This window comes from Bicyclus anynana, chromosome 1 (genome assembly GCF_947172395.1).
Source record: "Bicyclus anynana chromosome 1, ilBicAnyn1.1, whole genome shotgun sequence".
In the NCBI taxonomy this organism is placed as follows: domain Eukaryota; kingdom Metazoa; phylum Arthropoda; class Insecta; order Lepidoptera; family Nymphalidae; genus Bicyclus; species Bicyclus anynana.
Window position 1 is genome coordinate 12,447,773 of NC_069083.1, and position 22,619 is coordinate 12,470,391.

The 22,619-nt window shown below is 36.4% G+C and overlaps 4 protein-coding genes across 13 annotated transcripts in view; 2 read left to right on the plus strand and 2 right to left on the minus strand.

The window, feature by feature from the left end:
• The first annotated feature begins 540 nt into the window (after window positions 1–540).
• LOC112051385 (uncharacterized) lies at window positions 541–4,732 on the plus strand. The gene is made up of 2 exons (XM_024089992.2): window positions 541–762; window positions 2,620–4,732. The coding sequence occupies exons 1-2, from the start codon at window positions 597–599 to the stop codon at window positions 3,513–3,515; spliced, it is 1,062 nt and encodes a 353-aa protein (XP_023945760.2). The 5' UTR covers window positions 541–596; the 3' UTR covers window positions 3,516–4,732.
• Window positions 4,568–12,141, minus strand: LOC112051386 (14-3-3 protein zeta). Of its 5 annotated transcripts, none has more exons than XM_024089993.2 (5): window positions 11,983–12,140; window positions 7,177–7,512; window positions 6,398–6,521; window positions 6,048–6,211; window positions 4,568–5,552 (listed from the first exon to the last, which is right to left on the minus strand). In XM_024089993.2, the coding sequence occupies exons 2-5, from the start codon at window positions 7,474–7,476 to the stop codon at window positions 5,397–5,399; spliced, it is 744 nt and encodes a 247-aa protein (XP_023945761.1). In that variant the 5' UTR covers window positions 7,477–7,512; window positions 11,983–12,140; the 3' UTR covers window positions 4,568–5,396. The 5 variants fall into 5 exon arrangements, with proteins under 5 accessions (XP_023945761.1, XP_052746137.1, XP_023945762.1 ...); XM_052890177.1 differs by lacking the exon at window positions 11,983–12,140 and adding an exon at window positions 11,818–11,835; XM_024089994.2 differs by lacking the exon at window positions 11,983–12,140 and adding an exon at window positions 11,686–11,828.
• An 832-nt stretch (window positions 12,142–12,973) lies between these two features.
• On the plus strand, window positions 12,974–15,617 carry LOC112051381 (mRNA turnover protein 4 homolog). 2 transcript variants are annotated; one of them, XM_024089988.2, is made up of 4 exons: window positions 12,974–13,178; window positions 13,437–13,681; window positions 14,361–14,609; window positions 15,332–15,617. In XM_024089988.2, exons 1-4 carry the CDS (start codon window positions 13,151–13,153, stop codon window positions 15,560–15,562), a joined length of 753 nt encoding a protein of 250 aa, XP_023945756.1. In that variant the 5' UTR covers window positions 12,974–13,150; the 3' UTR covers window positions 15,563–15,617. The 2 variants fall into 2 exon arrangements, with proteins under 2 accessions (XP_023945756.1, XP_052745932.1); XM_052889972.1 differs by having other exon boundaries at window positions 13,172–13,299.
• A 708-nt stretch (window positions 15,618–16,325) lies between these two features.
• Window positions 16,326–22,619, minus strand: part of LOC112051380 (phosphatidate phosphatase LPIN2) — a 53,233-nt gene continuing 46,939 nt past the window's right edge. For 3 of the 5 annotated variants that reach the window (XM_052887138.1, XM_024089986.2, XM_024089985.2), the window contains one exon: window positions 16,326–20,976. In XM_052887138.1, the coding sequence (XP_052743098.1) occupies window positions 20,832–20,976 (145 nt within the window). In that variant the 3' untranslated portion in view covers window positions 16,326–20,831. The remainder of the gene's footprint in view (window positions 20,977–22,619) is intronic. The other 2 variants (XR_008251682.1, XR_002887234.2) reach the window with 2 other exon arrangements.

Consider the following 22,619-nt stretch of genomic DNA (forward strand, 5'->3'; position numbering starts at 1 on the left):
CCGGAATCGGAGGCAGAGGTCACTGGGCTATCACGGCTATATCTAATAGTATTAAATCTTTGGCTAATATTGATACATTGTTGAACTATGAAACTATAAAACCTGTACTATTAATATATTGAATTCTAAGCCAATGCAACGAATGTTTTTGACTGTTATATACCTATTCACGTCTTAAAATCAACCGATAGCTTTTTGCATAAAGATGCAGAAAATAGACTACTTTTTGTCGCGAAAATATCATCAGTAAAAAATATATAAAATGGCCATTGAATGGCTAACGGATCAGCGCCTCAGTCCTCGTCTACACTCTACAGGAAGAATGAAGCGAGTATTGAATAATAATGACAACGACTAAGCCATATTAAAAACGTATGCAAACATTAGAAAGAATTCCATCCATGCTATTTGCAGTATTCGCAACGGCTCCAGTGTTGATAGTCTCGCACTTTAATCGAACGTAGTGCCGTCTGGTACAGTAAACCGACCCTTGTGTGCACATGTGCCTTACACGGAGTACTGTGGTGATTCATTTCTGGCAAAAAAACAGTGAGGGACGGCGGAGAACGCAAGTGACGCGTAAGTCATTGATCCCGATGCGTTCCGCGGCGGCCGACGCCATGTCGGACTCGGGACTCGTGTCCGCGCATGGCCCGCTGCTCCCGCCGCTCGTTCTCGCGATCTTTATTGCCTGCATCGCCGGCGCCGGAGCCCTCCTCAACTGCGCTCTTATTGCTGCGCTACTCAAGCGGTCAAGGAACGGTAATTTTTAAACACTACACATAATAAGGGTGGCCGCTCACTGGCAATTTTTTGGCCGACTATCGGACAACTAAATTGCCAACGCTAACATCTTAGTTGCGCAACTATCCTAATCGAAAGTCAATCGCTACTCTGATACGATCGGCGTCCAATTTATTAGTTGCTGTCGAAGTGCGGGCTGCCATATCGCTATACCTGTTTGTATTCTCGGCAACTTAGCCGGCTAACTAAAAGTTGCCAGTGAGCGGGGGCTCTTATAAACATGGATTAAGATGGACCTCAATTTACTTCAAAGTGAACTTTAAATTTTTACAGAGATAGTCCACTTTACTTTGAAAAAAGTTGCGGTTTAAATCTTAATCCGTGTTTATAAATATGGCTTTATACAACTGCATGTTACCTGCGTTTGCTTCGTCCATTGAATGCGGTTTATTATGTAACTAGCGGACGCCCGCGTCTTCGTCCGCGTGGAAATCGATGTAGACTTTGAAATCCTATTTCACTCCCTTACATAAGTATAACTCAAAACATGAAGGATTTATAGTAAAAAACCTTCAATTCCTTTTTAACCCTTTAGGGGTATAATTTTGAAAAATCATGAATGATAAATATTATTTTTAGTGTTTGTTCTGGCACTTAGTACACAACAATTTTTATAAATGTAAACTTGAAAAATAAAGACTTTTTATACTAACTGTTTCACCCCCTTCCGATGAAATTTTTGCGAAAAACAGTATCCTACCAGTAGGTATAACCTTCTTCGCATTATGGTTTTAACACGTGAGAAGTTTTTATTTTATGTCTAGGTATATTTTTCTTGTAGCTCGTGATAGTCCAGTGGATATGACCTCTGCCTCCGAGGGTGTGGGTTCAAATCCGGTCCGAAGCATGCACCTCCAGCTTTTCGGTTGTGTGCATTTTAAAAAATTAAATATCACGTGTCTCAAACGGCGAAGGAAAACATCGTAAGGAAACCTGCATACCAGAGAATTTTCTTAATTCTCTGCGAGTGTGAAGTCTGCCAATCCGCATTGGGCCAGCGTAGTGGACTATTGGCCTAACCCCTCTCATTCTGAGAGGAGACTCGAGCTCAACAGTGAGCCGAATATGGGTTGATATCCAGAACTGTTTCATATGTGCTTATAGTTATTTACAGGACACAAACATATACGAACTTTTTTCAAAAGATTTTATCCAAATTTCTTCCATTATCACACTTAGCACAGATCGCTAAAACCTACCTACTTGTGGCGCCACCAATCCAGGCTTTTCTTATTTGTAGTCAGACTATATGAACCATACTGTCCGACTACCCTATACTAGACCTACAGTACTTGGAGAATGATAGTGTCATACCATACTGGGATCGTCTATAGTCTTCCAATAAGTATTAGTTTTCGGGGTAGGTTAAATGGATTTCCTAGATAAATTATTATAAGACGTTCAAGTTTAACTAAATGAAATTATTTCTATCAAAATCATTAAGCAAAAATACACCAACAGTTTGAACTAACGAAGAGGACATACCTACGTACGATTTCACTGAACAGTTAAAACTGCACATCCGTTTGTAGCACGGGTTAGAGCGGTAGGTAGCAGGAAACTCTATCAATTTCTATGGCTGCAGACTTCCCATAAGATACTCTCCTCTACCTATGCTCGGAGTAACAGTTGGCTATGGATTAAAATGCTTATTTTAGTTTTTTTTCTTATATTTAATGTCCGTTTGCGTTTCCACTCTTGACTCTTGAGGCACAAGATGGAAAACAGAAAAGTAGCATAAAAAATCTTCAGACTCAAAAGTAGTACTATAGGTTCTCACATATTCTCATAGTTCAATATTTTCTTTGATTCCAGGTTTGATGTCAATCATCATACAACTAGCACTCGCAGACATTATATTAATAGGCACCTCCATTGTACCCGAAATATGGTCCTACAATGCAAGATCATGGATGTTCGGAAAAAGCTGCTGCGTAGCATACCGTGGACTTAGCATTTTCGCATCGACCGCATCCCTTTACTTAATCGCTACAATAGCGCTCCATAGTCTAGCCACCGCTAACGTAGAAGAAAAAGCTGCAATTCTCAAGAAAAAACGAAGCTCTCGCGATGATGATGAGGAAATAAGATCTTCGCGCCACAGTCTCGTAGCTAGCAGTGACACGTCTACGCCACCGCGCACAATGAATGTGGATTATCGACTCACTGACACAAGAGTGCCAGTTGCTCCCCCGTCTGTATTTGTATGGGTGTTGTCTGCATCCCTAAGTATTCCAGAGTTCACGTTTGCTACGACTGTCCCTCGGGACGAAGATATCGTCGCCTGTACTTTAGTGGACACTAGTCATCGAATTAACATGCACTCTATGGTCGCGTTTTTCAATTTTTTCCTGCCAGCTCTAATTTTAACAAGTGCCAGCGTCCTTATATTCTGTAAACTCAAATCAACGAAGTTATGTAAACTAGAAGGAAGCGAGACCATTTCAACCTTGAAATTATCCTTGTGGTTGATTTTGGTCTACGGTGTTTTATGCGTCCCGCGTTCACTTTTTTACGTTTATGGGTTATATAAATTTTCTGCAGACAATAAAATCGATTTAGGATACCACAGTGATATGTTATTGATAAAATTAATATTAAGTGCTTTGTATCTCGCTGCAACGTTATTACGCCCTATATTATGCATAAGCTTACTACCTAGATTACTAAAAATGTTTTCTTTTGGATTCAGAAACATCGATGAAGTGTAAAAAAATATATAAGCAAGAAAAGAAACAAGCTTTAATAAAGAGATCTCTAGATATATTTTTATAAAATCAGTAACGGCATTATTTTAAGCAAGTAGGTAGGTACTAAAATCACGATAAGCAATATCAATAATAGACATTATATTGTATGAGGACTGAACAATTGAACAATGATTAATAGTTATATAAACGCTATTTTTTAAGATTGAAAAAATATTTTGTATAATATTTGATATTTTGGAATATACGTAAACTCCTTTTCAAATACTTATCCTTTAAAATAAAGAACGATTTTAACTTATTAAAATTGTATTGATTCGCCGTTTCCTATAACTACTACTAATTAGGTACCTACGTGAAGAAGACCATACATTTCAAGTGAACAATTTAGATGCTATTAAACATTTTGCAGTTCGTCAGTATTAAGATTAGATTCGAAATTATACAATGCCGACTATATTACACCTAATACAATAATATAGGTTTGTATATTATGTAGGTACTTCCAGTAGCTCCTTCAATGTGCCACGCCATTATGTGAATCAAATATTTACTGTTCATGTGTTGGTTATAAGGCATATTATTGATAGACTGGGTCAATAAAGTCCCTCGATATGAAGAATAAGAATTAGTAAGAAACATGGCAACACTGATGAATAACTAAAAAATAGAAGATTTGGAAATTGTGTTTATTCATCACCATTTAGTTGATAAATTAATGAATTCGAAATAAAAGCAACAATTAATACATTTTACTGTACTTTTGATAGTTTAATTATTAAAATTGCCGCCCTTTGCGAAGTAAAATAGTACATAAGTAGGTACCTTATTAAAATGGCAATATATTAACTACGGCCACTTTTGATTTTATCGGCCAAGGAGTTTAGATCCAAGAATAATAACAATTCTAAACCATTTATCTGGTTATTTTGCAAAAAGAAAATATGTAAAATGTTCAGTATTATGTCGGTACCTCCTACCTAGATCCAAATGAGTTCAGGTTTAATTGGAAAGGTGAAAACTACGTCTAATATTACATAGTTTAGATAAACATCTTTTTGGGGTTATTAGGTGGCGGTTTATTTAAATATTGGTTCTAAAACTAAAAATTGTATTTAATACAAAAGTTTATTGGTGAAAACATGAAAAATATAATCGATTAATGCCTGATAAAATGCAGCAGAAATGTTACAATATTCGTCCATCACAAAACTATTTTTCTAATAAATGCCTGAAGATTTCAGAATGCTAGTAGTTAATCGGTGACGGGCACAACAAAATGGTTAATGTCGACAGTAACATTCACTTTGGTAATAATGTATTTACGTAGGGGACATTAGCAAAAACCACATAAAAGACACTAACAAGTTTTTTGTGCCCTAATTGAAATACAGCCATTACATTTTTTTGCAGGTTTAATAGTTATGAAAAATCTAATTCATCAGGTTATTCGGGCGTAGTTTTTAACAATTTTTATTAACAAATCGCGAAAGTTTCAGAATCACCATCAGATCCATTTCACTGCGGACGAGCGGCGAAAGGAATGTAACCGGACTCGCGTATAGTACACTAGTTGATAAAGGAAAACACTTTTAACTTAAGAAACCGTAATTTTAATAACTTAAGTTATAAATATTTATATTCATCAGGTCAGCTCGATATCTGTAATCCAGTGTAAATACAGAAATACAAAAACCGTCAAAGATGACACATAACATTTAATTTTAGACGGAACGTGAAGGTCCGTCGCGAACGACATTTTTAACATTTTTTTTTTACAAGCGACGGCTCGCGACGGTCGCGGGGGGCCGCGCCGCGCGACGTTCTCGAATGTTACTCGCTTCTTACAAAACACCGATGAGAACAATGCGGGGCGCGGCGCCCTTAGTTGTCGCCGCCCTCGGCCGGCTCGTCGCCGTCGCCCTGCGTGTCCGACGTCCACAGCGTCAGGTTGTCGCGCAGCAGCTGCATGATGAGCGTCGAGTCCTTGTACGAGTCCTCGTTGAGCGTGTCCAGCTCCGCGATCGCGTCGTCGAAGGCCTGCAACACACGCTCATGTACTCGCCGCCGCGTGTCGTGACGTCACTTCACAGTTCACACTCTGATGCTGGCCGGGTCGAGGTTAATTGCGTTGCAACATTGCCATGCCGAGACAGTATTAGATGGTACACTGTTTCATGCAATCTAGATATACACGGGCTACACCAAGAGTTAGTAAGAGGTAACATTACTGGTAAACGTAAACCACACTGAACATCTGTGCGCAATGATAAACCTGTTTGGCTAAGTGGCACGCTCTCGCTGGGGAGTTGATAATCTCGTAATAGAATACGGAAAAGTTGAGCGCGAGGCCGAGCCTGATGGGGTGGGTGGGTTGCATTTTGGCCTTAGCAATGTCGAACGCCTCCTGGTAGGCCTTCTGCGAGTCCTCCACGACGGCTGCGGACAAGCGAGCACGTTAGTACACGAGCGCGGCCGTCGCGGCCTCGGGCCAGCCAGCTCAGAGTCGGAGCTACAACTGACGCTAATAATGACCTGCTTGGCGAGCTGACACGCCTTATCTGGTGAATTTAATATCTCATAATAGAAGACGGAGAAATTTAGCGCCAACCCCAGCCTGATTGGATGTGTGGGCTGCATTTTCGCCTTGCTTATTTCGAAGGCATCCTGGTATGCCTTCTGTGAATCCTCTACGACAGCTGTAATATAAAGTAATGTTAGAAATTGCACTTAATTAAACTCTTAAACAAATCATTTACTAAAAGCTGTTTTTTTTATCAAATATATGATATTTTAAGTTTATAATGTAGCACAAAATAAAAAATTAAACTTCAGAATTTATGGACTTATAAAAGTGATGTAATCCAGTTTATTTCTCAACTTACTATTTCTGGTGTCCCCTGTGGCCACTTCTGCAAGGTACCTGTAGTAATCTCCCTTCATTTTAAGGTAAAATACTTTACTTTCTGGATTACTAGCTTTAGGGATAAGGTGTTTGTCGAGTAAACCCTGAAAAGAAAAAAAAAACCTTAAAAATCCATCTATTGTCCTAAAACTTAAGGCAGGTTGTTTTAATAAAAATAGATAAAAAAAAAAACAGGTCCTACAGCTCCTACATCCCCCTTAACTGTTCAAGTAATGATAGTATTTCATACGCGAAAATTTGAAAAATTATTATGTCAATACCACAGGGCAATTATAAAACTCAATGAACAAAACGTCAATTCAACTTTAAAATGGATATAAAGTGATGTTAAAGAGAATGGGAGATAATTCCTTTTTAAAGTCTAATAAATCGAAGGTGCTGCTGGGCAAAGACGGGGTGCGCGCGCAGTGACGCGGCGCAGTACGCACCGCGCCGCCGCGCCCCGCCCGGCCCCGCCCCGCCCGAGCTGCCTTCGCCGAGCCCGCCGTACTCCGCCCTGATTAACATACTACTGGATGCTAGCTATCGCGACAACTGAGCGTTTGCATCACTGCCCGAAATGGCCAAAGTGCAAATAAGATGACGTCACACGCGTAGGTAGACCGATCTGGCATCTGACCGACGTAATGTCAACATCTAAGACCTAATCAAAGGATATTAAACAGAAAAGAAATTAAATGAAATGATATTACAGTCAAAATTGAAATAAAACTAAAATTCCGCTACCTAAATACTCACCAATACGTCGTAGCAGATTTCTCTGAGTTCTTTTTCTACTTTAACCCTATATTCTTTTGCCATTTGTTGTTTTCTTTCCGAGCCTTCGGTTTTCTGTTCGATTGAGGATATGACTCGCCACGACGACCGTCGCGCGCCCACGACGTTCTTGTACGCGACGGAGAGGAGGTTCCTCTCCTCGTTGCTGAGCTCGACGCCCGTCTCGGTGACTTCCTTCATCGCGGCCGCCATGTCGTCATATCGCTCGGCCTGCTCCGCGAGCTTGGCGCGTTGCACCAATTCCTCCTTGTCGACGGACATGTTTGATGATTTGAGATGACTATATTACTGATGCCCCTGCAAGAAACCATACAAAGGAATGAACGACAGGAAAAATGTACCCCGACAGGTTGGAGCGCGACGGAAATTCTCAGAAAGACTAATCGTTGGGCGTCACTTTCACCGAAGCGAATCCAATAGGGTTATGAGTCATCATGAATATGCACCTCGCACGTTGCACAGAGGCTCCCGAGCGCACTGGCGCAGTGTGAGAACTCCAAGCAGCTCAGAGAGCGACCCTCACGCCAATCGCGACATCGACGCGGTGTCCGCTCGGTTCGACAGCATCTCACAGACTCGAGCGAGCGGCCGCCGCCGCGCCGACGTCGAGCGAGCGAGCAGCGACACTGCGCCAACGGTATTGATCCGGCCGGGCGGCACTCACTCCAGACGAAATACGACTAGTGCGACGCTTGCACCCCCTCCCCCGGCCCCGACGCCACCCGACGCCACCCAGCGCCCACCGCACCGCACCCGCACCGACGACCCGGCGCCTACCTCAGTCTAACCACCCTCATCTATCTATCAATCCACCTTCCACTTCTTCCCGATGCCTGTTGCTATGCACCGACTCTTATAATATACTCTAATGCTGAATATCAAAGGCAGTCAATATGAACCTTGATACATATTGATTTTCTTGCAAGAATAAATTGTATGTATAACTTGGTGCATGCTATGACACAGTTATAGTAGAAGAGCTTAAGTCAATATTCAAGTGCCAAGTTTTCTAAATGTCATAAAAATATATTTTTTTTTTTACTTTTCGATAATTGCATAAATGGCACAACAATTCTAAAAGTTGCTCTTATTATTGAAATATTTATCAACTCTCATATTTATCACATTTTATTATAGTGTACTTCAGAAAAAGTATTTTTAAAATAAAATAATCTTTAAATTTAAAGGGTCAGTGTCATATTATATTCAATATTGAAACTTTTGTACAGAAAAACTATTGCTCATTCATATACTGTCTGCTAGCTCTCACACTACAAAGGGGTGTGGCGGCTCCTATGAGGTTGCAAAGTTTTATTCAGCAAATTATAGTAATTTTCAGAATAAGCTAATAAAAAAAACATAGTACACTAAAAGAATACAGTGTTTAATGTAAACACAAAAATAGAAGATATTATTTTTATAAAAACCATATTTGCCCCTTTTCAAATCAAATGAAATCAAAAACTCGTTTTTATTAATTTGTCCTTTTAAAGTTAGGAACATAATAGGATAGATACATTTGAATACATTACACACAACATCCATAATTCCATGCAATTTTGAAAAATGTATAGTGATGAAAATATACTAGAATTTTCTTGCATAATGTACATTTCTTTAACAGTATTTAACATGTAGACCCAAAATACAAATACTGTGAAAATATATTATAATATGGTATGTCAATAAGGTATTGACTTGACAAGTGCTCAATATGCAATTAAGAAAATATCAATTTGCTTTTAAAAGTATTTAACCTGTATAAAAACCTGCTATTAATAAAAATTAAGCTATATAATCTATTAATTCATTAATCTTAATAACTGTTTCAGAATAAAAGATTTTAAAAGCCACAGTACATTGAAGTTACTTTTTTTTAGCTGAACCTTGAAAATTAGTTTTTTGTTTATTAAATAGAGGGGAGTTTTCAAGCATCAGGCCGTCACTTTGATAAAAGGGGGTGGAAGAAGATTATTTAGCTCTAGAGGTCAAAATATACTACAACTACCAAAGACTAAAATTACTAGGGATTACTCCTAGAAGAGTTGTTGGGGGGTCTTTTTGCTGGGAGAGGTTGATATTGCTTCTAAGTCAGGAAGTTCTGTGTTCTTTATTTCTCTACTCTTACTTTATTATCTTCTTTGTCTTTGTCTTCACAATATACAACTACTACCTAGTCCATTCATATTTTAGCAATACTTGCAGTTAAGGTTTGAATTTTCAGGATTTACATAATTTTCAATTCAAAAGGTTGCAATTTTTTAATTAGCAAATAGTTTAAACACAAAGGACAAGTGAGGGAGCTTGTACTGCACTTGTTGTTGGCAATAGAAATACATCATCTGTGATAATTTCAACTGTCTATCACGGTTGAATCATGAAATACAGCCTGTATGCCTAACTTGCAACCAACAATGTATCTTGTGAAGACAAATACGAAATTTTCAACCAATAGTGGCACATAAGAAATATCATTATTTCTTACATTGTTGGAATGAAAGAAATGGGACTGGGACAACTTTGCCACCATTGTTCGATATTATGTCTATTTCTCTTCACTTAATTGCATGGTAGGCCCCCTGGTGACAGATGGACTGAATATATAATCTTAGTAATAGTTCCATTATAGCCTCCGGGTATCTAAATGTGCTAGGGGATTACCAGCAAAATCTCTCTATTGCTTGCTTTAAGACCTCGGCCTGACTGGAACTGCAGCAAGTTCTATGTTAGAACAGGTGTCCAAAGCTGCTCTAATACGAGCTGACCAAAGAGGATGCCCACCGGTCAACAGTCTAAGCTTGTCCCCGTCAAATAAAAGATGAATTAAAAATGTCATAAAACATTTTTTTTTGATAAAGTAACGATTTCATAAATAAAGTAGAATCATCATTTTTTTTAGATATAAGTAAATTGTCAGGTGGTTAGGGTAGGCCTGGAAAGATTCATTTCTATTTGGCTAGAACTAGTGGTTAACCTATTGTATAACATTACTAGTGGTTAGTTAACTGTCAAGGACATCCTTAACCCTACACCCATCAGCTCTGCTTAGTTTTTTTCTCTACCACATGATGGACCCGGCAACCACATAGTGAATCCATGGAATGCTAAGACATTTGTGTCATGTTGAGAAAAACTCACATAATCAGTTGTGTAAAAGTATGTGTTACTTTTATCACAAACATATTAAAAAGGAACTATGTGGGTGGAGCGGGCGGCTAATTTATTATAAAACGTGTAAAAAAAATACCAAATAATAAATATCAATAAATCAGGTAAAACTCTACATTAACCATATTCATTTTTCCCTTCCTTGAAGTAAAGAATAGATGTTATACAATAGGTTAGATATTCTAAACATTTCTAATCTTGTTATCTGCTCAGTAATAAGATATATTGATATTGAAGAGAATTGTTTGGTGCAGAGTTACTTGCCATCCTTTGTTACAAAGACACTGTACTAGGTATGCATAAATTACTTGTGACACATGGCTATGTAGACAGTAGAGCCTACACACTACATAATAGATGAATGGAGCTTCATGATGACATTATACATTCTCAAGAGTGTCTTGAATTTTACTAGCTATATCACTGGGTTTTGCCGATGTTAATTAACTATGTATGTTAACTACCATGTTGTTTAAACCCAAGTTAAAAATAATCAATTCAGAAACAATCTTCATTGACATTTTCATCTCTATAGCATGGTGAATTAAATGATTCAATCAAACAATATCTAACATAGACACAAGAAAGTGTTGTTAAGGTCTAATTAAGTAAAAAAATATATAATCCTCCACCCATCCCAATCACCAATGTAATTTACTCTAAATAATCTTTATATCTTTTATGAATATGATTACACAGTTCAATAGTTAAATCAGCATCACTTTTCAACTGAATATAAATAAAAATTAATAAGGAAGTTATGACTCATACTTTTTCATAGTAAACTGTGTCCATTTTTATTAGCATGGCAAGGTATATATTATTATAGAATGAACTTTAATTGATACTTTAATATGAAATGTGCCTAAGTGGGTTCTATCCCCTAGCACATACCTGCGCACGTGCTATGCCTATGGCGAGAATATGCAGCACAACAGGTTTAACAATAGTATTTCAACTCGGTTTAGCAAAATTCAACCCAGAAAATGTTTTACTACTTAAACATTCTAATAATTCAGCTCAAAAATGTCCTTCAACCATCAAACGCTGGGCGACTTCAATGACATAAATCGTTATCGACTAGATAACGGCGTGACCGAGTACGCTCGGCGAAACTACGACGCACTAGTGTGATAGACGCTCACTTATACAACCAACTGAGCGATGCTTGCAATTATTTATCACAGGACCACTGCATTATTAATAGTCTGGTTGAAACAATGCAGGAAGATGCTTATTAAAGCAAAAAAAAGTAGATCCCGACTGATCGACCAAACTAATAAGAGCCGTAAACCCACTTACTGTTTAATTTCACGCCAGGTCTTGAAGATAGTCGAATACGTTCGATTTCAAAGGATTTAGTTAGTGTAGAATAGAAAGCATTTGAATTTCCAATAGGTATCTATTGCTTGAAAAATCTAAATGATAGCTAACCGCACCGCAACACCGTGTCTGTCGCCGGCTCGGGCAAAATGGCTGCTACGAGGGACACTCCTTTTATGCGTCACAGTCACAAATGTATGCCGTATATTAATTTGTCGAGAGCACTCAATAAATTCACAAAATTGGTTGCACTTTATAGTATCGCAAAACACTTACTTGTTTGAAGGGATATAAAGTAATTAAGCCAGCAAATTGCGACACAATTTCAAATTTTCTCTTGCGTTGAACGATACACTACACTGACGGCGGCGGGGCCAGAGGGGAAACAAAAAACGGAAGAGGGTTCTCAAAGAACGTCAGCCATTTGTTGAACAACTAACAACACTAGCGATTTCTATTCTCTATGGAATATGAAATATACTTTGTCTTTATCATATTGTGACTAAAAGACAGAGAAAGGGTTTGAGTTGTCACAGATAAAGGACAAAGTGCCTAGCCCAACCCGCTATCGATTTTATTGAAACAGGAAGCAAATAAAAGGCGCAATTTTTAAACCACATTTACCAAACAGGACTTCAAAGTTTTATTTTATTTTTAAGAGTTTAACGTCTTTAAAACGAAAATATTCTAGATCAGACAGACATTTAAATGTTACTGTAACTATCTTTTGTATAAAAAATGAACGAAAAAAGTAAAGACATACCAGCAAACTCTAGGTACAATCTAATGCCTAGTTCGGACTACTTTAGTATTTTAGTCGGTACGAACAATTTTTTTGCGGTAAATCCAAAAATTGTTCGTACTTGACTAAAATACTAGAGTAGTCTGAACTAGGCATTAGATTGTAGTGTTTGCTAGGCTGTATAAATATTATATGTGTGTGTTTTGCTAACCAAATAGCTCAAGGATACATATATTTATGTGTTAAATATTTTCGATGTGTGAGTTTACCTCGTCCACCTCACAAAATGCCATACAATTTTCTTGGTCAATTTCGGAGCGATACTGGTCCATTTGTAATTGGTCTGAGATGATCTGTGATATATTAATCTGAGACTGTGTGTGTAGTCGTGGTGCTGGTGCAATCTGTGCTAAGATTATATGCGATCGATGTTATATCCTTTGACACTTATCCTAAATTATTAATAATCTGTGGCTTGGCTTAGCTGAAGTTGAAAAAAAAAATATTATATAATTTTTATTTGATTTTGAATTTTGATTTTTGTAAACAAAAGTAGCACGTGTAATCATCGTGTAATTGTGTAATATTAGCGAAGAAATCTATAAATTAGTTAAATTTACCTATAATCAGCTTCAATAGTGTTGTAATAAAAAATTGTAATATTTAATTAATAAAATAAGTAAATATTCTTGAAAGTGCAAGATGCCTAAATCTAAGCGTGACAAAAAAGGTAACCTAAATACTAGCCGATGCCATGCTATTTCACCCGCGTTGTTCCATTCCCGTGGGAAATACAGGGATAGGATATAGGTATAACCTATGAAACTTGCAAGAAACGTGGCTTTCTATCGGTAAAAGAATTTTCAATATCGGTTTAGTAGATCCCTGTAATACCCCCTACAATCTCACGAACTTTACCTCTTTTTTTTTATACGTAAATTTGTATAACAATTTCATGAATGTTACTTAAAAAACCTTTTATTTTCAGTTTCTTTAACAAAAACAAATAAAAAGGGCCTTTTATTGAAACAAAAAACAATTGAAGAAATACGGAAGTCTTTATCAAAATATGAACATATATTTCTATTTACTGTAGACAACATGCGTAATACAAAACTAAAAGATTTACGCAACGATTGGAAAGATTCTAGATTTTTTTTCGGTAAAAATAAAGTAATGGCCGTTGCACTTGGAAGAACTAAAAGTGATGAAGTGGAAGATCAGTTAAACTTGGTAAATATTAAAGTTTCAATTTAACATATTAAATATATTCATCATTCTCGGGGAAGTGTCAAAATGTGTGGGGTGATGCTCACTCTATATAATAACATATTATAGAGTGAGCAACAATAATTTAGTAATAGCTGATAAGGTTCGTCTTGACTGAAGGTATATTGCTGGATACACCCCTTCCATCTCTTATTTTTTTTTTTTATTCTTTGCAAGTTAGCCCTTGACTACAATCTCACCTGATGGTAAGTGATGATGCAGTCTAAGATGGAAGCGGGCTAACTTATTAGGAGGAGGATGAAAATCCACACCCCTTTCAGTTTCTACACAGCATCGTACCAGAACGCTAAATCACTTGGCGGTACGTCTTTGCCGGTAGGGTGGTAACTAGCCACGGCGGAAGCCTCCCACCAGCCAGACCTGGACAAATTAAGAAAATCTCAATCTGCCCAGCCAGGGATCGAACCCAGGACCTCCGTCTTGTAAATCCACCGCGTATACCACTGCGCCACGGAGGCCGTCACGTCTTATAGTAGAGATATATAATCACACTCAGTATGAAATGTCCAATCACATTTTATTCAAAATATTATTATTCATCTTTTTTCTAAAGTTTCATCCAAACTACTTATTTTAAGTATTTATTTCAAATGTTAGACTATAATGAATAAATTAATTTCAGCTTTCTAAACGTTTAAAAGGCCAATGTGGGTTGCTCATGACAAACAGAGATGTTCCTGATGTGTTGGAATGGTTTAAAAGCTACACAGCAACAGAGTATGCGAGAGCTGGATTTGTCGCAACTAGAGATGTGATCTTGCCTCAGGGTCCTTTGGAAGACTTCTCCCATACTATTGAACCACACCTTAGACGTCTCGGCCTGCCTACGAGCCTTGAGAAGGGTGTGATTCACCTCATCAAAGAATATCAGGTATGTATAATCTTCAGTTATCACATTGACCTCTTTTGTTAAAAGAACGCACATTCATGTAGAAAATTTCACTTAAAATCTGGCAAATTTTGCTTTGGCAGTTTTAGAATTATTAGTAAAGAAAATTCTACCTAAAGGCCTTTAAATTTAATCCAATATTCAATAAATCCCAAATTCAGAGCAAATTCAACCTTAAGGATTGAGTTAAATGTTGAATTTGCAAATGTGACTACTTGAATTGAGTGCCAAGAAGTTGTGTTTGGTACTCATTGAGTGGGAACGTTTTTGGTCACTGATTGTGCATCCACTTTTTAATAGGAGATCGATGAGTTATCAGTTACATGTATTAATATATAAGTTTTTCTCTTTTCAACTTGCATTATCAACATAGCAATCTGAAATGTTGTTCCCATACATTTAATTTTCAAAGCATTTGTAGTTTTTACAATTTTTTAGTTTAGTTTTGTAGTTTGTAGAAATAGAATCAATATGTAACATAGCTAGAGAGGCACAGGGTGTTGTCTGATAAAAAATTTTAATAATGACTTGTTGACAATATTTTTCTATTTAAGTATGGTAGGTACTGCAAGTTTCCAAAGTCATGAAAGTGACAAAATTCAAAATAATAAGTAGTATAGCCCTAAATTTTTTTAAGAAGATACTCAATTTCATCATCATCTACTTAAGCAATTTTCAAACTCTTCATTTTATTTGATTTCCAGGTCTGCAAAAAAGATGCAGTTTTGACACCAGAACAAGCAAGCATATTGAAACTCTTGGGCATACAAATGGCACAATTCAAAGTAGTCATAAAATGTCACTGGACCAAAGGAAAAGGATTTCACAAAGATCTGGATGTGCCCAGTGATGATGAAGAAGATAATGATAAAGATGCACTTGAAGATGAACCCATGGAAGATGATAATGATGATGATGATGACGATGAAACTTAAACATCACTTATTTTACCTTAAATGTAAATATTAAATATACTGGTTATATGACATATTTTGTTGTAGTTTTTTTAGTACATATTATTATTAATCTAGTAATTTTAAGCATTTTAAACTCCAATCTGGGAAAAAGTTCCTACTGAGCTGATGTGATTGATTCTTGTATAAATCTGTATTACGGTGTTCTTAGGAAGATCTGAAAAATCGACATCAATATTGTGCGCGTTATAAGTTACAAACGTCAAAAGGCCACGGAAATCAGTCAATCATCAAATACTAATTAACAGAGGAAATCTATACTTATAATAAATCTGTAGAGAGGTCAATTCTGTACATGAAATATATTTCCAAAATAACTATCAGGGGGTGATTAGTGGTCGATACTGATACCAAAAATGCAATCAGTAAAATTTTTGTCTGTCTGTCCGTCTGTCTGTATGTTCTTTATAGAAACAAAAACTACTCGACGGATTTTAACGAAACTTGGTACAATTATTCTTCATACTCCTGGGCAGGTTATAGTATACTTTTCATCACGCTACGATCAATAGGAGCAGAGCAGTGAAGGGAAATGTTGGGAAAACGGGAGAAGTTACTCCATTTTTTAAGCTTCGTGTGTCGAGTGTGCAGCCTTAATGGGTAGGGTAGGGACTAGGGTAGGGGAAGGGTAGGGTAGGGCAGGGTAGGGGTAGTTAAAAGTTTACATCTACTTTCACGCGGACGAAGTCGCGGGCGTCCGCTAGTTAAAAATAAAACAATGCTGTACACATTCATTAATATATTTAAATCACAGTGGAAATAAATTATATTTATATAAAAAGTACACCAACCTTTTTCGATAATCATTCAATATTTATTATGGGAATTAACTAAATGACAAAAATATCAATACTACAACTAATAAGCAAACTAATCAAAAACATATTTATACAAAAAATAAAAATAATCACCTGACAAGGCCTAGCCTTTCTAGGGACTGGATTTATTAATAAAAAACTATTTATTTTCACTATAACAAAATTAACTTACATACAAAACAAATAATCACAGTACAATAGTAAAGCATCGCTTTATGGTGGCATCACAATCGGCAAAAATATATTCTTAGGTTATCGCAACTACGAAATTACAGTCTTTGAAACCCGAAAAATAACATACATCCAGTAGTTTTATACCGTTACTTAAAACTAACTTACCTGTAGGCGTAACATGCGCACCACGACATCTCGTGATGAGAAAAAGACAGTCGACCAATAGCGGCGAACCTGAAATATCGCTCTCTCTTTCTTAATAACAACGAAAGAGATGTTCTAAGATCCGTATTAGAAACGACCTTCATTTGGTTAATGGATAAAAAGTGTTTTAGAGCAAATTCAGTACGTTAAAAATATTGCAAATATGTAGGTTGACTCAAAAACTTTTGGCCAAAAGTTTCATCATTAATGATAGTTAATAATGGTTAATAATAGTTTTACCAAGAAATTTTAGGCAACCTACTCGCAATATATTTTTTAACGAACTAAATTTCATATAACAAGACACTTTTCATCCAATAAACAGATGGATGAAGGTCGTTTTTAATATGGATCTTATACTAAGAGCAATACTTCCGGTTCGGCGTTATTGGTCGACAATATGTCATTACGATATATGCGCGGCGCGCTTGTTAGGCCTATGGATTACAATTTGTAATTATTACTATAAGATGAAATCTAACACTGCACTCCATTTGACTAAGGATGCATTTCCACTGAAGGAGAGAATAGGGAAGTAACTAATTATTAAATTATTTAGTATAACCAATTAGATTATTGAAATGAGGACATGCCTTTATTTTTTTCCTTTGAGGTCATCTCCGCTCCGCTTATTTAAGACACCGTAAAATTGTAAAAACCCTTAGATTATAATCTATCTCCCGAGATTGTGAACTGTCTAAATATTGTGAACCACAACATTATCCCGGCTTAAGTGGCTCCAACCAATGGTTAAGTTAGGTATTTTATTTTCATTTGTACGTTTTTCCTTACAATCTACCGAATAATAACACGTTAAATTGTAAGCAGTATGTTGTTGGTTAACAATCTCGCGAGATAGATTATAATCTAAGTGTACCTACTTACAATATAACGGTGACATATAGACTGTACGCATCTACTTGGCTGGTTATATGCGCCAGGAGACGAGATATCGTAAATATACTCAGAGACACAAACATCCGCCCACTTAAGTATACGCGACGTATACTAAAGTGGGCGGATAATTGTGCCTCTGAGTATGTATCGCTGAGAACAATTAAGTTAACATACATGGAAACAAGGTATGGCAAACATAGTTGCGTGCAGTCTGTGGCGATGGATTAATAAGTTAAGTTTCTAGTTAAAAAGGGTAACCCATAGACAAGTATAGACACTTCCGATATCTACATTTGTTAATAATATCAATGGAACATTATAAGGATTACTTTAGCTATGACTACGTTTCTGTCATGTCTAATGTCTATCCCATCGTGATATAGTTGAACTTGAGATCACCATATCACAGCATGTTCATTATCCTGCTCATAATATCGACGACTATGTAAGATATCCAAAATATTAAGGTCGCGCCATGCAAAATGAACACTTAGCGCAACGACATAAACTCGTATAGGACTTACGGCCCATAGACTCGATGAATCGACGATCACTGTCAATCGGTCGACTCACGGACTTAGCGGAAATTATGTAACAACTTGTCAAATAGTTGCGCTCCGCTTGCCGTTTTTATAAAACGTAACTATAGTCTATACAATAGGTATACTCGTATGTTGCTGGCTGAAGATCGACCATTTTATACAATTACATGCTTCCGATTTTTTAATAACCAAGCATATTGGCTCGATGTGCACCAGTATGCTAACAGAAAATAGCGTGTAGGCCCAAATGTGTAATCATATAAGTAGTTTATATTACAACAAAATTAAAATACTTTATTAATGTCTTTTTAATTCAATAGTTATATTTTTGTACCGCTGTTACACCTTTCAATTGTATTTTTTTTTTTGAGTAGTTTACGGTCAGCCAGTCAATTTGAGGCGTAGGTGAGCCTCATTAAACATGTAATAATGATTATATCGCTAAATCAGTTTAGCGCCCGTTTTGCTTGACACGACTTATACATTTACGATGTACGGCGTGCGCGCTACAATGTTGCACTACTTAAAAGATGCAGCTTTTGCATAATCAATATCGTTTGTAACAACTACGTGCAAATATGACTGAAACAGTACCTACATATTTCAATCGTAAAGTTTACCTACATAATTATATAATGATTTATTTATATTGCTATCATCCGCGAAAATTCGGCGAACCCATGCGACAACGTCACCCAGGTCCGACAAAATACTCTCTACGTGCAATTGCAAAGGCAAACTTTGCAATTGCACGTTGTAGAGTCAACATCTCCTGAGGATGCTCCGGTTTTGGGGTGAAACGTACGTAGAGAGTATTTTGTCGGACCTGGGTGACGTTGTCGCATGGGTTCGCCGAATTTTCGCGGATGATAGCAATATAAATAAATCATTATATAATCATGATGAACTTCCGCAAAGTAACGCCTGCTTCTATCCAATATTTACCTACATATACTTAGGTACCCTAACATTTGACATAACACTCAACAGAAATTATCATATTTTGACAAAAAATTATTCAAATACAAAATATCTTATTCCACAAACACATCACGATCTTATCTCACTGTCAATTTAAGAATTTGCAAATCCAGGAAGTTGTATTATTCGATAAAAAACAATGATTGAATACGATGAAATTGTTTATTTTATCGATTTTTTTTATTTATTCGGTCATTAGATACCTAATTATGTAACAGATTAATTTTGTTTTTCAATGTTTACTGCATTTAAATGAGAAAAGAAGTTGTAAACATTCAAAAATATACCACATTTTTCATGTTATTATTTAGGCTGTTTTACGAAAAGAATATTACAATATTAAATTATTTGTATAAAGATGACGATATATCAATATTTTAAAACCTTTTGAAATACTTGTGAAACGAAAAATCGTGGCGCGGAATCAACACGAAAATTCAATATTAACTAGACACATACACACTGGATACATTCATACGTGGAATTATGAAAATTCAATTGATTACTAATCACAATACACTATGCTCCTAAAATAAGAAAAATGGACCTATTTTTACAAATTCTAAAGCCAGCGCTCCTAGCGGAACATACTTAAATTAAAATCTGTAGTAAATAAAACTACTTAAAACTGAAAGATATTAAGTCCATTTTACTTTAACATCTATTCACGGTAAATCTAGTAGTGTCTATCAGGGATTCATAATAAAAATATTAGGATTGATAATAATAATCAGGTCCGCACTCGAGCCACCAGCATGGCGGAATAATATAACCCAAAAAAAAATGTTACAAAAAAAAATATATTGTAAAATATATCTGCAGTGAAACACTATGGATACAATTGACCCACCTGAATGATGGTCTATGCATATTGCGCTGTGCACATGTATTGTCAAAAAATATTTAGAAATTAAAATTTTAATGTCTCAACAAAATATGATAATTATTTTTCAATGAAAAATTTAAGATTCTTTTAAAAAAATGTCAACTAGCCTATCAAGAGTAGGAGCCTGTTTAGAGCTTTGATCAAGCAAGCTTAGCTTACATAATCCATCATAACCGACAGCGTTTTGGCTTGTATTGTTAAAAAAAAAAAATTAAATTTTTACGTATTCATGTCTCTAAAAATATAATTTGTTTTTCAATCTAGTAGAACGATAATGAACTATTAAAAAAAGTGTCAATTATTTGGCCTATTGAGAGCATGAGCCAGCATAGCTTACATATATTTGCCAGCGTAGACGTGCACAAGGTATTTAACTAGGGTATGCATCAGTGGCGTAGCTTGCGTTGCGGCGAGGGGCACTATATCAAAGTTAGTTGGGGGGGCCGCAAATCCCGAAAATATATTTAGCAGTTTTTTATGTTTTATTATCCGGGAAGCCCTATTATTAAGTGAGATTGTGGGTTAAATTTTACTAATTTTTGCTTTCACACTTAAGGGGCCTCTGTAGCCCGGGGGTCCTGTATCATTGATACGGTTCATACTACGTCCCTGGTATACTTTAAACAAATCGCAATACAGGTTCGTAATGAGTTCTCAGGGTAGGCAGGGCGTGTTTGCATCTATGGCGTGAACTCTGAGCGTAGCTTATTACTAGCGTCTATCGCACGCTAGTGAGGCGCGGGCGGCGCGCGCGCCGGCAGCTCGACCGCGGGCAGCGGCTCGCGCCAGTACACGCTTTGTGAGAACTCGTCGCTGGGCTCGCACTGCGCGGGCGGGAACACCTGGTCAACTAGCACGGACATGTGCGAGTACCTGCGTGCCAACAAACAAACTTCATTAATATATATATATGTATATACAGGGTGCTGGAGATTTACCATAGCTCTGGAGTTATATTCTTATTTTCGGGGTAAATTATATTTCTTTTGTAAAATAGATCTTAAAATGTGACCCTCATACGCATCCTTATAATTATGACGTAGCCAAGTTTTATTTATTTTTAAATGCAAGGATAGATAAAGGTGTGTGTTACACGGATAGTCGGAATTATTTGAATTACTTTTTATCGTGTACAAGTTGAGGAAGATGAAAATCCACACTCCATTCGGTTTTTACACAGCATCATACCGGAACGCTAAATCGCTTGGCGGTACGTCTTTGCCGGTGAGGTGGTAACTAGCCACGGCCGAAGCCTCCCACCAACAAAACTTTGTATGAAAACATAAACAGTCTTTATTTTTTAGTTAAAACAACATTAGTTATGCTCCTATAAGTGGACTCGTCAACACCTTGAAGTTATGGGAGATACTTCAGCCTGTATATAAAATTGAAATGTGATTTCAAAATAACTGTGTTTTACTTATAGTTAGTTTACACAATACCAAAACGCAAAGCTTTTTAAAAATATTCTCAGTCTGTTTGTTTGTCAAGTTTAATCTTTGAAATGGTTGAACAAATTTAAATGGGCCTTTCACTGGAAGATAGATCAAATTACTGAGCATCTTAAACAAAACAACGGTCCGCGCATTATCCATTCATCCATGGACGATAGAATTTCAACGAGTCCTTCTCACTTACAGAAGTAAAACACAAAAGGCGACGTTATTTATCGATGCATTTCGTTTCATTTTCCAGGCCTTTGGATATAGAAAATACGATAATCATCTTCGCGTTTGTGAAATGTTGCACGACAATAGTCCATTGACAATAGGCTTAAGATACCTATTGAACTTTCTTAAATTGTATATGCCTTAATTAGTTAGCTCCTAAGATATACATTTGCTATAATAATTTTGGGATACACTCTATGTATGTAGGAGATATTTGTGTGTAGCCAAAACCGTTGCGCTTTTATTCTATTTAGGTAATTTATAATACGAGTATAAAACTGATATTATATAATATGAAAATTATAACATAAAATGAACAATTATTGAAATAGTTAGGTGTCGTAAAAATGATTTGTTTTGCGAAGCAATAAAGTTAAAAATATTATAAATTGGTTAAGTAGTCCTCAAACGAAACCTATCAGTAAAAACCGATGTAAAAAAAAATCTTTGATTCGTGTCAAGCCTTCACGAAGTTTCTTTTACTTAATTATGTTTGTGATTACCCCTGTCCACATAATTATTTTTTAGATTAACAGGGTCGGTGAAACGGAAGTGAAACATTTAAATTCACACAAAACCAACAACACAAATGATACCAGCACCAAAGTTATAGTTGATGTGTAATTAAAAACAGAGTGTTAAAAAGTGATTATTGCAATTAATATATGGATACTATGGCTATGTTTTATTCATATTTTTATCAAAATTATCATATATTTGTGTCATATTGAAATCTATAAATGGTGTAATTTCATGTGAATTTGTTGGGGCACATCTGAAGTTTTATCTTGAGAGATTATTTTACGCCATGACGCAAACGTATATGGAGATCATTTGATCAATACA